Source organism: Hyperolius riggenbachi, chromosome 3, assembly GCF_040937935.1.
Source record: "Hyperolius riggenbachi isolate aHypRig1 chromosome 3, aHypRig1.pri, whole genome shotgun sequence".
NCBI classification, from domain to species: domain Eukaryota; kingdom Metazoa; phylum Chordata; class Amphibia; order Anura; family Hyperoliidae; genus Hyperolius; species Hyperolius riggenbachi.
This window is the reverse complement of record NC_090648.1, coordinates 222,756,220-222,771,579: the sequence shown is the minus strand read 5'-3', so window position 1 is coordinate 222,771,579 and position 15,360 is coordinate 222,756,220. Positions and strand designations below refer to the sequence as shown.

Genomic DNA, 15,360 nt, shown 5'->3' with positions numbered 1-15,360 from the left:
TCAGATAAAAGTCTTTGGAAAATGAAAGATCACAGACCAATTTTACCCCCTTTCATGTAGTATGAGAGCCATGCTCTACACAGTCTATTCTATGGAGCTGAACTCCACATCAGATAAAAATCTTTGCAAGATGCTGCACACAAAGATGCTGTACACATGCAACAGATCAGTGTCTGCAAAAGATCAATCCCTGCAAAAGATCCATTCCTGCAAACCGCATTCATAGTCTACGATATCTGCAGATCTCATACACACCTTGTTTAATGGACATTCATCTGCAGATCAGACAATTATCTGCCGATCTGAAGATTCAACCTGGTGGATCTGGTCTACAGATAATTGTCCGTTAAACAAGGTGTGTATGAGATCTGCAGATATCATAGACTATGAATTCGGTTTGCAGGAACGGATCTTTTGCAGATACTGATCTTTTGTGTCTGTACAGCATCTGTGTGTGCAGCATCTTGCAAAGATTTTTTTTATGATGTAGAGTTCAGCTCCATAGAAAAGACTGTGAAGGTATGGCTCTCATACTACATGAAAGGGGGTAAAATTGGTCTGTGATCTTTCATTTTCCAAAGACTTTTATCTGACGTGTGTACCCACCTTAAGTCCCGACTCTGTGAAGTATATGGACAGTTTCCAAAGTGTAATGCTTCTTCACCACCTGCACAGGTTAAATAGCCCATCTTTGCAAAAATAAATGGCCAGATACCACATTAAAAGCCGAAACTGCTGGTCATTTCCAAAACTACTAGCAAGCTACTTACTAATACTACTTTTATGCTACTTCCCTAGTCTTGTGAGCTGCTCTTTAAATCCAGCTACCTTGGCGTTTCATGTTAGGCAGGAGTAGATAATGCCAGCACAGGTTTACTCTGTGTATAATCATATCTTGCCGCCCCCCCCCCCATCTGATTTCCTGACTGCCTCATTCAGGAGCTATGCAAGATGTAGTTGCTTTAAATGAACAGTTAGAAGGAGCACCAAGGTTTGTTTAAGATATAAGACGAGCATTAGAAAAAAGTACTGAAGTCATGTTACCTTTTAGGATTTTAAGGGCTTTTATAATGCAGAAGCTGGTGTTTCAATACTAACACAATAGGGAGACAGTCAGTCAATTAAAGCAGGTAAACGTACACGATAGCACCAGCTTGTGCACCCAATCAGTTAATTAATTGTTGTGACAGGTTGACTTTCTTAATAATGAATAGTTACTTTTGGGTTGGTCAGTTTACTACAAGCAGGAGAGATGTCAAAGTGTTTCTGGGATTAAAGAAAAACATGTTGCTTCTTGATAATCATAACCAACAGTAGCTAAATGTCTCCACTCCTTTCAAACATATTTTGTGTTACCAAATGTTATTGAACTGTTATAATTTCCTGGCTTGTGAGAGTCAAATCTTCACTGTCAATATATAGTCTGTGGCTGTTTTGTAATAATGAAATGTACATACCAAAACTTCACTCACTGTATTGTACACTTCAAATAAATCAATGTATTGGAAGCTTTTTTTCTTTTAGATATCGAATTCTAGTGTTTATATATATATATATATATATTCTATATGTTTTTTTTTATTATTATTATCATAAAAAGAAAAAACAAAGTTGCTGCAGCAATAACATGCCACCAAAAGAAAGCTCTATTTGTGAGAAGAAAAGGGGGTAAAATTCATTTGGTGCTATGTTGTATGACCGAGCAATAAACCGTTAAAGTTGTGAAGTGCCAAATTGTAAAAAATGGCCTGGCCACTAGGGGGTATAAACCTCTAGTCCTCAAGTGGTTAAGCACATGTAATTGGGTCTGTCTATGAGAGCTTCTTTCCAGTAACTTGTATTTTGGTTATGAAGGTCTCCTTACTAATCTTGATTCATGTTAATTCAGAAACTTGCTTTTTTGCATTCTACAAAACACACAATATATACAGTAACTCAAGCAAAGGAGTTACGGGATACCCAGGTGAGTTATGGAAAAACAGAACCACCTTGATCTTTTGTGGTGGACCTAAAGGAACCAAAAAACTCTACTGAAAATACTATAAGGCTTTTGGCTTCCTTTAGGCCCACTACAAAAAATATTGTCAATTCATTGCATGCCTTGTATCTATCACATAGAGCCATCTCAATTTATGACTTGCAGTGATGAAGGCTAAGAGAGCCATCGGATAGCTGGATTATCTGGCTCCGTACCGTTAATAAGTTATAGGGATGCTATAAATCAGCAGTTCTGAGTATTTCCCTTCAAGGAAATAAAGACATAATTTGCATATTCCAGCCACTGAAGTGACTCATTACAGATGCTGATTCTCACTAGTGTCAATGTGAAATTAGCTGACATGTTTTAGCAAGACTAAACTGTACTTGAGCAAAGGTTGAAATGCATTCCTAAAAGTAGGGTGAAGCATGTTGTGCTGGATGCTATGCTGGCAACTGGCAAGAAGAAATGTAGCAATAAATGTCAGAAGGAAATACCAACTCAGCCAAGCAGAAGACAACTTGGAACATCATCTATCCAAGGATAGAGTTGGGCCGAACCTCCGATTTTAGGTTCGTGAACTTCCGCGGAACGTTCGGTTCGCGGAAAAGTTTGCGAACCGCAATAGACTTCAATGGGGATGCGAACTTTGAAAAAAAAAAAATTATGCTGGCCACAAAAGTGATGGAAAAGATGTTTCAAGGGGTCTAACACCTGGAGGTAGGCATGGCGGAGTGGGATACATGCCAAAAGTCCCCGGAAAATATCTGGATTTGACGCAAAGCAGCGTTTTAAGGGCAGAAATCACATTGAATGCTAAATGACAGGCCTAAAGTGCTTTAAAACATCTTGCATGTGTATACATCAATCAGGTAGTGTAATTAAGGTACTGCTTCACACTGACACACCAAACTGTTCACTGAACAGAACAGGTATACAGTGGCGGGTTCACTGAACAGAACAGGTATGCAGTGGCGGGTTCACTGAACAGAACAGGTATGCAGTGGTGGGTTCACAGAACAGGTATGCAGTGGCAGGTTCACTGAACAGAACAGGTATGCAGTGGTGGGTTCACAGAACAGGTATGCAGTGGCAGGTTCACTGAACAGGTATACAGTGGCGGGTTCACTGAACAGGTATGCAGTGGTGGGTTCACTGAACAGGTATACAGTGGCGGGTTCACTGAACAGAACAGGTATGCAGTGGCGGGTTCACTGAACAGTACAGGTATGCAGTGGCGGGTTCACTGAACAGAACAGGTATGCAGTGGTGGGTTCACAGAACAGGTATGCAGTGGCGGGTTCACTCAACAGGTATACAGTGGCGGGTTCACTGAACAGGTATGCAGTGGTGGGTTCACTGAACAGGTATGCAGTGGTGAGTTCACAGAACAGGTATGCAGTGGTAGGTTCACTGAACAGGTATGCAGTGGTGGGTTCACAGTACAGGTATGCAGTGGTGGGTTCACAGAACAGGTATGCAGTGGTGGGTTCACTGAACAGGTATGCAGTGGTGGGTTCACTGAACAGGTATGCAGTGGTGGGTTCACAGAACAGGTATGCAGTGGTGGGTTCACTGAACAGGTATGCAGTGGTGGGCTCACAGTACAGGTATGCAGTGGTGGGTTCACTGAACTGGTATGCAGTGGTGTGTTCACAGTACAGGTATGCAGTGGTGGGTTCACAGAACAGTTATGCAGTGGTGGGTTCACTGAACAGGTATGCAGTGGTGGGTTCACAGTACAGGTATGCAGTGGTGGGTTCACAGAACAGGTATGCAGTGGTGGGTTCACAGAACAGGTATGCAGTGGTGGGTTCACAGTACAGGTATGCAGTGGTGGGTTCACTGAACAGGTATGCAGTGGTGGGTTCACTGAACAGGTATGCAGTGGTGGGTTCACTGAACAGGTATGTAGTGGTGGGTTCACAGTACAGGTATGCAGTGGTGGGTTCACAGAACAAGTATGCAGCCAGGGACAAGCTAAGCCTAACTAATCTTTCCCTATGAGAGACAGTCTGCAGCAGCTCGCCCTACTCTCACTAATGCAGGCACACGAGTGACCGTAATGGCCGCCGCTGCCTGCCTTTTATTAGGGGGGGAGTGGCTCCAGGGGCTAGTGTAGCCTAATTGGCTACACTGGGCCTGCTGACTGTGATGTAGAGGGTCAAAGTTGACCCTCATGGTGCATTATGGGGCGAACCGGACTTCCGCAAAAGTTCGCCTGCGGGATGCGAACGCGAACCACTGAAGTTCGCATGGAACCGTTCGCAGGCGAACCGTTCGGCCCAACTCTATCCAAGGATAGGAAGCTGAGGTTAGGAAGCTGAGGTTAAATGCATCAACATTTCTAACGAATCTTTCCATTGCCCTGCTGAATGGATGCCAAGAAGAATTTAGGCAAAAGAGGTTCAACCCAGTGTTAGCAAGTAGGGTGATATAAACTCTGTGTTGAAATGCCCAACTGCACTCACACTGCACTCACCTGTGTATGCTTCAATACATCATACAGGCAACAACTATGCACTCAAACAACACCACAAGGCTTACATATGCATCTCTCACTGTCCTATACTGCTGTGCTGATGTTGATTACCTGATCTCTGTTCCTGTGCAGGCTTCTTCTACAGATCAGAGTGCTGTCACTTACATCTTCAGTCTCTGGACATAGAGCTGAGACTAGGTTGTTCAGTACCCAAATCAAGGATGCCAAATTGTCTCTCTTATTCCTTGTTCACAACAACCACTTATCTTTGTCTTTACTTGCACATGGTTAACAGGAATAGATGTGACCCCTTACTAAGTAGTAGGTAAAGTGATTCCTTTCTGTGATGGAAAGATCATGTGACCTCTACCATGCCATGATAAGCAGAGTGACTATGGCCAACATCACCTTTCCACTTGCAGCATCACTGTAAGAGATGTGTCACTTGGACACAACATATTGCTAGCAGGTAACCCACCAGAATTACCTTATATTTTACATAGAAGCATTATTCCACCATTACCCAAGAGAGGAACCTGCTGCTCCTTTACTACTGATTTTTGCATTTTACTACAAGTTTTGTATACAGATGCAAAAAAGCAGACTTTTCCCCTTTTACTGATAAGAAATCTGGAAAAATAGTGGAAAAAAAGAGAAATGGCAATAAAGCAATATAAATCACATGCGTAATTATATGTAAACCCATTTATACCACACAAACACACATTTAAGATACACATTTAAGATGCACAAACGTCTATAAAATCTCATTAATAAGGAGAAGGCACTCAAATGGCTTATCAAACTTGCGTTTTTCAAATCTTTTAGCAGTTACATGTTTCAGGGTGTCCAGCTGATGAAGGGGATCACCCCAAAACATGTCGTGTACTGCTAAAAGATTTGAAACGCAAGTTTGATAAGCCATTTAAGTGCCTTCTCCTTATTGGTGAAATTCTAATGTAAGTGGAGCGGTGACTCACGGGAGGATTGAGCATCGGCGACTTAGGCTAAGTCAGGCCTGAGTAGCTTGCCCACAGTAACGATCTTTGCACAAACATCTATAAAACCCACTTAACACTGACCACATTGGACATTACCATTGGGGAATGATTTGAGGAGCACCATTTTAGTTGAACACTTTAAAGGTGAAGTAAAAGTACGTTTAGCTTTCTTCATTCATATTTTTGTGCACTAATAACCATTACGAAGTTTGATTTATCCTCTGCCAAATGCCACAATAATACATAATTGCACAGAAAAAACAGTAATACTACAGCTCTGTAAGCCCATATACAGATTATCAACCCACAAACCAGCAGTTATAAAAGTTGGATGCATCACTCACTAATAATGACAATTGCAAAACCCTATACTCTACAACAGGGGTAGGGTACCTATGGCTCGGGAGCCAGATGTGCTGTAGCTTGCACTACTAACTTACTTGCGCTCCCCCCAAAATGAGCTGCTGCTCCAATTGTCCCACTCTGGACCCTGTCAGGTCCAGTGACTTTGTAGGACAAGATACCTGCACTTTGATTGGCCCAATAGGCTGCCTATCACTTGACAAGCAGACTATTGGGCCAAAGTGCGGGGATCTCCTCCTACAAAGTGAATCAACCCCCAAGTCAGCTAGCTAATTGTACAAGCTGTTAGTCAGTATTTCTCCTGTATGGCTCCCGGGGAAATTGCTGATGTTGCTGAAACCCAAGAGAAGCTGAAAATGTGTCGGACGCTTCCACTGCCCAGGGTATCAACTTTATACACATCACCATGGCAACAGGGACATGAGCCCTCTGCTACGCATGCGCACTGTCCCAGTTTGAAACATATTGTATGGCTCTCACAGAATTACATTTTAAATTATGTGGTGTTTATGGTTCTCTCAGCTAAAAAGCTTCCTGATCCCTGATCTAAAAGAAAGGAAACTAACCAGGGTGATCAAGGGCAAAAATATCTTATTATCAAATTCACCATCTACATATAAAAGAGGAGCCATACACTAAAACATAACACATACCCACTCCTTACCCACCCCCCAAATCATGCTTAAAGAACTTCTAAATCAAGCCATTCACCACTTGGCACACAGCATTTTTGGCTGGGATCTTACCACAAGCTGGGTATCACCAATAGTGAACATTATGGAATAAGCCTGGAGAAGAGGCCAGAGGACAAGGCAGTCCAAATAAAGTGTTGCATCTGTCAATTATAATTATATTTAAAAAAGTATCTTCCAAGTCAACTTGATATCAGGCCTTGAAATATAGCCGAGGGCATAAACACCAATAAAGCTGCAGTCCATATAACTCCACAGTGGCTATTAAGGATGATGTAATCATTGCCTTAGTAATCAGATACTTCCAGCTATAAGCCAGTAGAACATACCATCAGATCTAAGCCACAAATCATACGACAGTTCAAAGCTTTGGTACATAAGCAGAGGCTATAATCACAGACATCGTACTGCATGTAACATTTAATCTCCCCATTCTACAGGCTGAAGCCCAGTTTTAGATGGTATGTTGCGACATTTCTAAGGCGTGATCCCCTTCTATATAAAAGGCACTTCAATGGTTCTATCACTGTACAGAATACCACACTGTGTGTAGAGCCAGAGGAACTCATCGTCGCTGCCAATGATTTGCTGTTTGTCATTTAAAGGGTCCTTGTAATACGAACCCTGGATGTGAGTTTTTACTTGAGCATTTTTAGTAGCGTTTTATTGTAATTTACTATTGCACTGACAAAGTGTTAATATTTTATTGATGAGACTTTAAACTCAGAACTATCTGAGAAATCTATACTTAGATGTCTATTGTCTCTCTTCTGTATGCGCTGGAAGCAATCGCCTCTCAGGAGATGTGGTCTAATAATATGTGGAGAAGTTCACTACATCCTCTGCTCTAGCTTGCCTCCCCCACCTGGTCATATGAGGGAGAGAATTGCTATGCATGAAGCTGACACACTGAGACCTTTAGCTGGGATGCTGGACTAAAGCTACACTGTACACTGTAGATTTTCATTGGACAAAATAATCCTTCATGATTGTCTTAGACAGAGATCTAAACTGAGTATAGGTGTCCCTTGAAATCGGTGACCATCTGCCCTGTTATTTGCAAGGGCAGATTGCCTTGTCCAATACCTGTAATGTTCAGTGGGAACTGTAAAGGAAGTACCTGCAGTTTAATGCCAAGAGCCCATATGCTACCCACTTCTTTCCATAAAAGTACATGCTACTTGGCTGAGAGCCAAACAGCATGCCTGTACACACTGTTCACACAGCAGGGGGTGTAAAGAGAATTTCAGAGTTCATGCAAGCTCATTCCAAGATGAACTGTGTTTTCAGTGACAACAATGTGGTTTTCAGCAATATTAATTTCAAAGCATATTATCAGCAAGGGGAGAATGGTATTCAAAGTTTAACCACTTTACCCCAAAGGTGTTTTTACCCTAACGGACAAGAGCAATTTTCACCTTTCAGTGCTCATCCCTTTCATCTGCCAATAGCTTAATCACTACTAATCACAATGAAATTATCTATATCTTGTTTTTTTCACCACCAATTGGGCTTCTTGGGGTTAATATTTGTTTTCTGTAATTACTTTATTTTCTATGCATTTTAAAGAGAAAAACAAGGAAAAAATGAAAAAAAGACACTATTTCTCCAATTTCATCCCCTATAGTTTTAATGTAAACACTTCTACTGTGCATAAAACCCACACAGTTTATCTGCCTATTTGTCCTGGTTATCACAAGATTTTAATTATGTCCCTAGTACAAAGTACGGTGACAATATAGTATTTGGAAATAAAGATGTATTTTTTCTTTGGTGTTTTTTTTCCTTCCACTATTTTCACGTGCACGTGCAAAGGAATGCGCGTGCGCGTGCACGGGGGGGGGGGGGCGCACGCGCACAGTGGAAGCAGCACTGTCTGACATATAAAAACGTCTTGGGGCCATTAAGAGGCTCTAGCAGGACGTTTTTATAAGTCAGCTTGTCATAACGTGGTTAATTTCAGTGACTAATCTAAGGGAAGGGGAACATTTGTTTAGCAAATCCTGAAATTCTCCTTTAGCTTTTGCATAAAATATTAGGGTGTTTATCAAAGTGAAGGAGTCAAAGTCAGCAACTTCCCCATAGAAGCACTTTATTCGTGAATCTGGTTACATATAACTAGAACAAAGGTCCTTACTCATAGTTAAAGTGAACCTGCAGCAGGGCAAAAAAAAAAGGTACTTGCCTATGTAGAGAGTAGTCTATGTATGCTATCCAGAGCCTTCCCAATCCACTTTCTGTTCCACCGCTGTCCTTCAGTGAAGTTATTCAACCTATGAGGTTGAATACATATTTAGCCCACCTTGGGCAGCCTTTGGAAGTACTCGTGTCCCTGAAGACAAGCAAGTCCGTACTTCACGTGGGTGAGTCTGGGCTCACACATGCACAGTACAGATGAACCTGTCTTAGGAAACACAAGTAAGGGAAGATATGTTCAGCCTCTTTAGGGCCCTGGAAAGGAGGGGCTAAGGGGAGTGGTCAACTTGGTTGCTTATTGGTGTGGGTAGAGTAGAATGGCTGACTGGTATTGGGCAGTGGATACCCTTTCAAGAAGGAGGAAGCCTGGGGAGGGGGTCCAGAGTGTTTTTGCACTCATTTGAAGGCAGGTGTTGTCCATTGGTGAAGCCAAATGCAACTTGCATTCAGGTTGTTTTTTTTATCATTACTGGAGTTGAATTGCAGCTTGTTGTGAGTTGTTTGAGTGCAGAGGGTTAGTGATTGTTTATATGTCTTTGGAAGCACTCTGGGTCATGAGTACTTCCCGAGGCATACCAAACAAAGAAAAGAGTGGTCTGCAGGCCTCAGGAATCAAAAAATATAATGAGTTCTGATGGCAAAGAGGGTCATCACACCTCTAAACTTCCAGTCCATACAAATTCCAAACCAGAACTCGACTCTTTGTGGATGCTTTATGCAATGCTCATATTAATTTTCATATCACAAGGCAGTTATACAGCATAATGAACCAGCACAATGTTTCAGGCTGATTGCCCTTTGTCAAGTGCTTGACAATAGGCAATCAGCGCTGGATTTTTGGCAAAGGTGCGTCCTGACTGGCCACCTTGACCGAGAACCATCTAGCATGTATATTCAGCCTTTCTCTCTGGATACACTAATTAGATTGCAAAGGCAATCATCATTTTAGGGCTGGAACCCACTAGAGCGATTTTTTGAGCGTTTAGGGAGAGTGATCAATCGCTAGCGATCTCCCTAAATGCTCTGCTAATGTAAATGGATGGTTCAAATTCCACAGAAGCGATTGCGATTAGCAAAACCGCAAACGCAGGACATGCAGCATTTTGTTAGCGTGTGCACTTCAATGTAAAGTATATAATCGTTGGCGTAATCGCTCATCAAAACCTGCAGGGAGCGATTTTGCTAGTGTTTTGAAGTTACTGCACACTGTAACAAAATGAAAATTAATTAAAAGGACCAATCAGACTTTAAAACGCTAATCGCTAAATGATGAATTTTTTAAAATCGCTCCCTAAAACGCTCATGAAATCGCTTACAAACTGTTCATACAAAACGCTAGCGATTGTGATTAGCGATTGCATTTTGCAGTGGGTTCCAGGCCTTAAAGTGATTTCTGAAGCAATTACAATTTGGCTACTGCAGCCACTGATGCAATCGCTCCCAAAATGCTGAAAAGCAGTAATTTATGATTGCTCCATGGTCGCAAAGCTGTGTGTGGGATCATTCCCACTGGTATCCACTGGTGTATCGCTTTGTCGAGCGCTGATGATCTGAAAACACTGCATCTGCAAAAGCGCTCCTCGTGGGTTCCTGGTCCCACAATTGATTGCATTACTTTGCAACCAGCAGGCGCTTACTCCCAACCATTGGTCAGCTAAACAGCAGGTTAAATACACTAATATGCCATCCGTCTGAAAGAGGCCTGTGAGACGAGGGCTACAGGCAAGAGCTGGCAGATTGCTAGCAACCTCTATAAATGCAGTAACAGTCAGAAATTACAGTTCCCATGTTTCTTGAGACAGAGGTTCACTTTAATCAGAAGAATAAATATGAATCCACAGTGATCATCAATATGCTGATAATAATAAGTGAACCTAAGGCATTTTTAAAATAAAAAGTTTGATTCTCACCTCCAGAGGCTTCCCACATCCTCCTCGAGACCACTACTTTATGCACGAGTGTGGCCATACTGTGCCTGCATTGTAGTACAGAGCCACTCATGGACGGCTTCGGCTTACAGCACAGTATGGCCACTCTTGTACATGGCGCTTGGCCACAAGAACACATCCTACAAGCTCTTGTTGCGCGACAATGATGGTGTCGAGAAGGACACATGAACTTCTGGAATATCCAGAGGCTTCCCTCTCCCTAGGTAAGTATCTAACTTTTTTTTATCGCTTTGGGTTCACTTTGAAAAGATATATGTACCCATATCTATTTATATAAAACATAAATACATGGATGAAAAATGTCATTTTATACATTTTATAAGTTGAAGTAGTAATTGCAGTGCATGGTTTGCAGGATCAGCAAGGTTTTCATTGCCATCAGGTTTCCCAGCAGTAAACTGTCAATAGTTCATTAACAATGGAGAATATTAGAGAGTCAAATGTGTTCTTCCTTACAGTCCATATAATGCCAGAGAAAGCTGGAGCTGATTATAAACCATTGCACACGTCCCTCGTGTAAAACGTGCAACAGCTTCTCACGGCAGCATCCGAAAAGGTCAAGTTTTGCCATCCACCATCAAAAGACAGCGTTCCATTGTCACTATTGGTGCTAAATCATGGAAAAGAAGAAAAATATAATTAGAAATCTTTTCACAGTACAAAGTAATTGAATGGTCTCTGATACAGCCTAGCAACAGATTTTTAAACCTACATAATAAATACTGGAAAATTCCTGTGAACGTAACACAGGTATTACTTTTACAAGACTTTGTTTTTTTCTACCTACACATACTGTGAAAGTAACAAAATCCACATGTGAATTCTCAATAAAGGTTCTTTCTTCTTTGAAGGAAGGGAAAGAGATCCCAATTGCCACTTCTATAAGGCCTGTTTATTTCTCTGTAGAATAGATGACAGGAGAATTGTACTGCCGGGCATACACAGCACGTTTCTGGATGCAATTATGCACCAGATAGAGCCGCTGGCTCGATGCCGGCGCATCCTCCGCTCGTCCGCGCGTGCGTGCGGATCAATTCCCGCTCGTCCGCAGGGATCGAGCGGGTAATCTATCCGGCAGGTCATCGGACCTGTCGGATATTATCAGTCGAGCCCATCAGCGGCTCGATTGATAAGGAAAGAAAGTGCCGTGTATGCCCAGCATTAGGTCACTTTTCCACCGAAAATGCACAGTTACAACCCTAATGAACTGCTCATGCGCAGAACACTCCTGGCTACAAAAGTGCAATCAGGGGGTGCCTATGGCCGGCATTTACAGTAGACCTCAACCGGCTCAGTCAGGGACTTTGCCAGGGCTGACAGTGGCGCAACAGCGGCGACTGGAGGACAGCGAGGGAGCAGACAGACTACAGAGGGCTGTAGAAAGCTCCAGGTAAGTATAAATCATTTTACTGTCTCAGGTACACTTTAAGTATGTAAAATTTGAATCCTTAGAATATAACCCTGACATGCATGTATTTCCAGTGTTTCCTGTATTCCTTTTTTTGCTTACAACAAACAATGATAACATGTACCATAATAATGATAGTCATTATAGAATCTATAGAGAGTTCTCTGTGAAATAGGCTGTTAGAATAGATGCTTAGAATCACACTTACTTTTTATATATGTCTAGGCAGCAGACATAGAGGTTGTATGTTGTGTTTTGGAAGACTTCGGTATCGCCCAGATATGACATGCAGTTCACTCCATCTCTGGGGGTATACAGAATTCCTAGAAAGCAAAGTTGCTGTTATTCCAGATTTAGGTATAAAAGGAAAACCTGTAAAAGGGAACATTTACTGCAGCACTGACTAGAGCTAGAGATAGTCAAAGACATGCAAATAATTATGGCTTGCATACGGAGTTAATGAAAATTCTATGCATGTTTTAAATGCAAAGCACCAGTTTGATTGATAATGATAATGTAATGCACGCAATGCTGATACAAAAAGGAATTTGCCATGTGCATTAACACACTCTGCTTAAGGGCTGGTTCACACTACAAGAGCTTTTCTAAGCGCTTTCTGATTTTAAAAGCTCTTGCTAATGTTATCCTATGTGTGTGTTCACATTGAAGCAAAGTGATTTTGTAAAAATCCCCCATAGCATTGCATTAGCAATATCTTATAAAATCACTAGCGTTTAAAAGGCTCTTGGAGTGTGAATCATCCCTAAGGCCCCATTCACACTTACAAAACGCAAAACGCTAGCGCTTTTTGGCGATTAACGCCAAAAAAAAATCACCTTTCACACCTGGCGATTTTTTAGCAATTGCGTTTTGCGCTTCTATAGCACTAAAATGCGATCGCGGGGAAATCGCCTGAAAATGGTGCAGGCTACGCGTTTGCGTTTAGTGTTTTTGGGCAATTTGCGGCGATTAGCGCAAATCTCCCAAATGAGAACGGGCCCATAGACTTTTATTACCCTAGCGCTTTGAAAAGCGCTAGCGTTTGAGCGTTTTGCCGAAATCGCCGTGAATGGGCCCTAAATGTTTAAAGGACAACTGAAGTGAGAGGTATATGGAGAGTGCCATATTTATTTCCTTTTAGGCCTCTTTCACAGTGCGACGTTAAAGTTGCACGTTAGAAAACGTTTTAACGTGGACTAACGCACAGTAATACTAAGTCTGCGCAACATTCACAGTGTACACGCTGTGTTTGTGTGTAAAGTGTAGCATTATAAGATAGTGCTGCATGCTGTGCGTTATACACGTTATTAACTGCGTTGGACTGTTTGCACATGCTCAGTAATGACCTGGAAGCATACTTTTCATTGCCTGTATGCCTACTGTATGCGACGATAACAGGGCATAGAGTTGCGTTGTGACCTTTTTGGGACGGTGCGTTGTTAGTTTGCATTGCGACTTTAACGTTGTTTCAAAACGCAACGTCCCACTGTGAAAGAGGCCTTAAACATTACAAGTTAAAGTTACCTGGCTGTCCTATTGATCCTCTATCTCTAATACTTTTAGCCATAGACCCTGAACAAGCATGTAGCGGATCAGGTGTTTACAACATTATTGTCAGATCTGACAAGATTAACTGCATACTTGTTTCTGGTGTGATTCAGACACTACTGCCAGGGGCGTAACTAGACATCACTGGGCCCCCCTGCGAAACTTTGTATGGGGCCCCCCACCCCCCTCGCTTTCTGCCCAGGAAAACTGAGGACCAATGTGTTTTCCCCATGGAGATAAAAACACTTAGTCTTAAAGGAAATGTCAGGCAATCTATGCTACCCCCAGATCTACTTACCCGGGGCTTCCTACAGCCCCTTGTAGCCGACAAGTCCCTCGTTGCAGCTCTGTTTCCAGTACATACAGTACATGCACACACAGCCGTATTATTTTACTAAAGATGGGTACACACGTCAGATAAAAGTCTTTGGAAAATGAAAGATCACAGACCAATTTTACCCCCTTCCATGTAGTATGAGGGCATACTCTACACAGTCTATTCTATGGAGCTGAACTCCTCATCAGATAAAAATCTTTGCAAGATGCTGCACACACAGATGCTGTAAACATTCAAAAGATCAGTATCTGCAAAAGATCTGTTCCTGCAAAAGATCCATTCCTGCAAAAGATCCATTCCTGCAAAATGCATTCATAGTCTATGATATCTGCAGATCCTCATACACACCTTGTTTAATGGACAATTATCTGCAGATCAGATCCACCAGGATGGATCTTCAGATCTGCAGATGATTGTCTGATCTGCAGATGAATGTCTGTTAAACAAGGTGTGTATGATGATCTGCAGATCTCATAGACTATCAATGCATTTTGCAGGAACGGATCTTTTGCAGGAACTGATCTTTTGCAGATACTGATCTGTTGAATGTGTGCAGCATCTTGCAAAGATTTCTGTCTGATGGGGAGTTCAGCTCCATAGAATAGACTGTGTAGAGTATGGCTCTTATACTACATGGAAGGGGGTAAAATTGGTCTGTGATCTTTCATTTTCCAAAGACTTTTATCTGATGTGTGTGCCTTTAATGAGAGCACATGCTATATGCAGGAACAACAATGACATGCTTAACATAACATATAGTATTCACTGAAACTTTGGCAAAACTTTCAGAATGTCACTGATTGATTCACTCTTATTACAGGATCTTTTAACTCAGTATGAGACAAGCTCTCCATGAAGCAGCAACAGTAAAGGTGGCCATACACTGGTCGATGTGCCATTAGATCGACCAGCTGACAGATCCCTATCTGATCGAATCTGATCAGATAGGGATCGTATGGCTGCCTTTACTGCAAACAGATTGTGAATCGATTTCAGCCTGAAACCGATCACAATCTGTTCAGCTGCTCCTGCCGCCTGTCCCCCCCCCGTATACATTACCTGAGGCTGGCTCCCGGGCGTCTTCTCCGCACTGCACCGCACCGCTGTTCTTGCTCCATCCCAGCGCTTCCTGTGTTACTCCGTGACCAGGAAGTTCAAATAGAGCGCCCTCTATTTCAACTTCCTGGTCACCGGAGTGACACAGGAAGTATAAGCGTACACTGGGAGATGCGGAAATGCGGTGCAGCGAGGAGAAGAGGACCCCGGAGCCAGCTTCAGGTAATGTATACCTGCTCGGATCGGGCCCGAATCGTACGCCGCAAGCGACGCGCTCCTACCGCCGGGCGATCGAGGGTAATTTCCCGCACGGCGCGATCGACGGTCCGATCCGATTTCGGGAGGGAATC

General features: G+C 42.5%; 1 protein-coding gene across 1 annotated transcript in view; it reads right to left on the bottom strand.

Annotated features, from left to right (window-relative positions):
• Positions 1 to 10,629: 10,629 nt before the first annotated feature.
• The window catches only part of SLC28A1 (solute carrier family 28 member 1), a 68,919-nt gene continuing 64,188 nt past the window's right edge, over positions 10,630 to 15,360 (bottom strand). Inside the window, exons 19-20 of the mRNA XM_068272600.1 lie at positions 12,278 to 12,392; positions 10,630 to 11,271 (exon numbers count right to left, since the gene is read on the bottom strand). Coding sequence (XP_068128701.1) covers positions 11,151 to 11,271; positions 12,278 to 12,392 — 236 coding nt within the window. The 3' untranslated portion in view covers positions 10,630 to 11,150. The remainder of the gene's footprint in view (positions 11,272 to 12,277; positions 12,393 to 15,360) is intronic.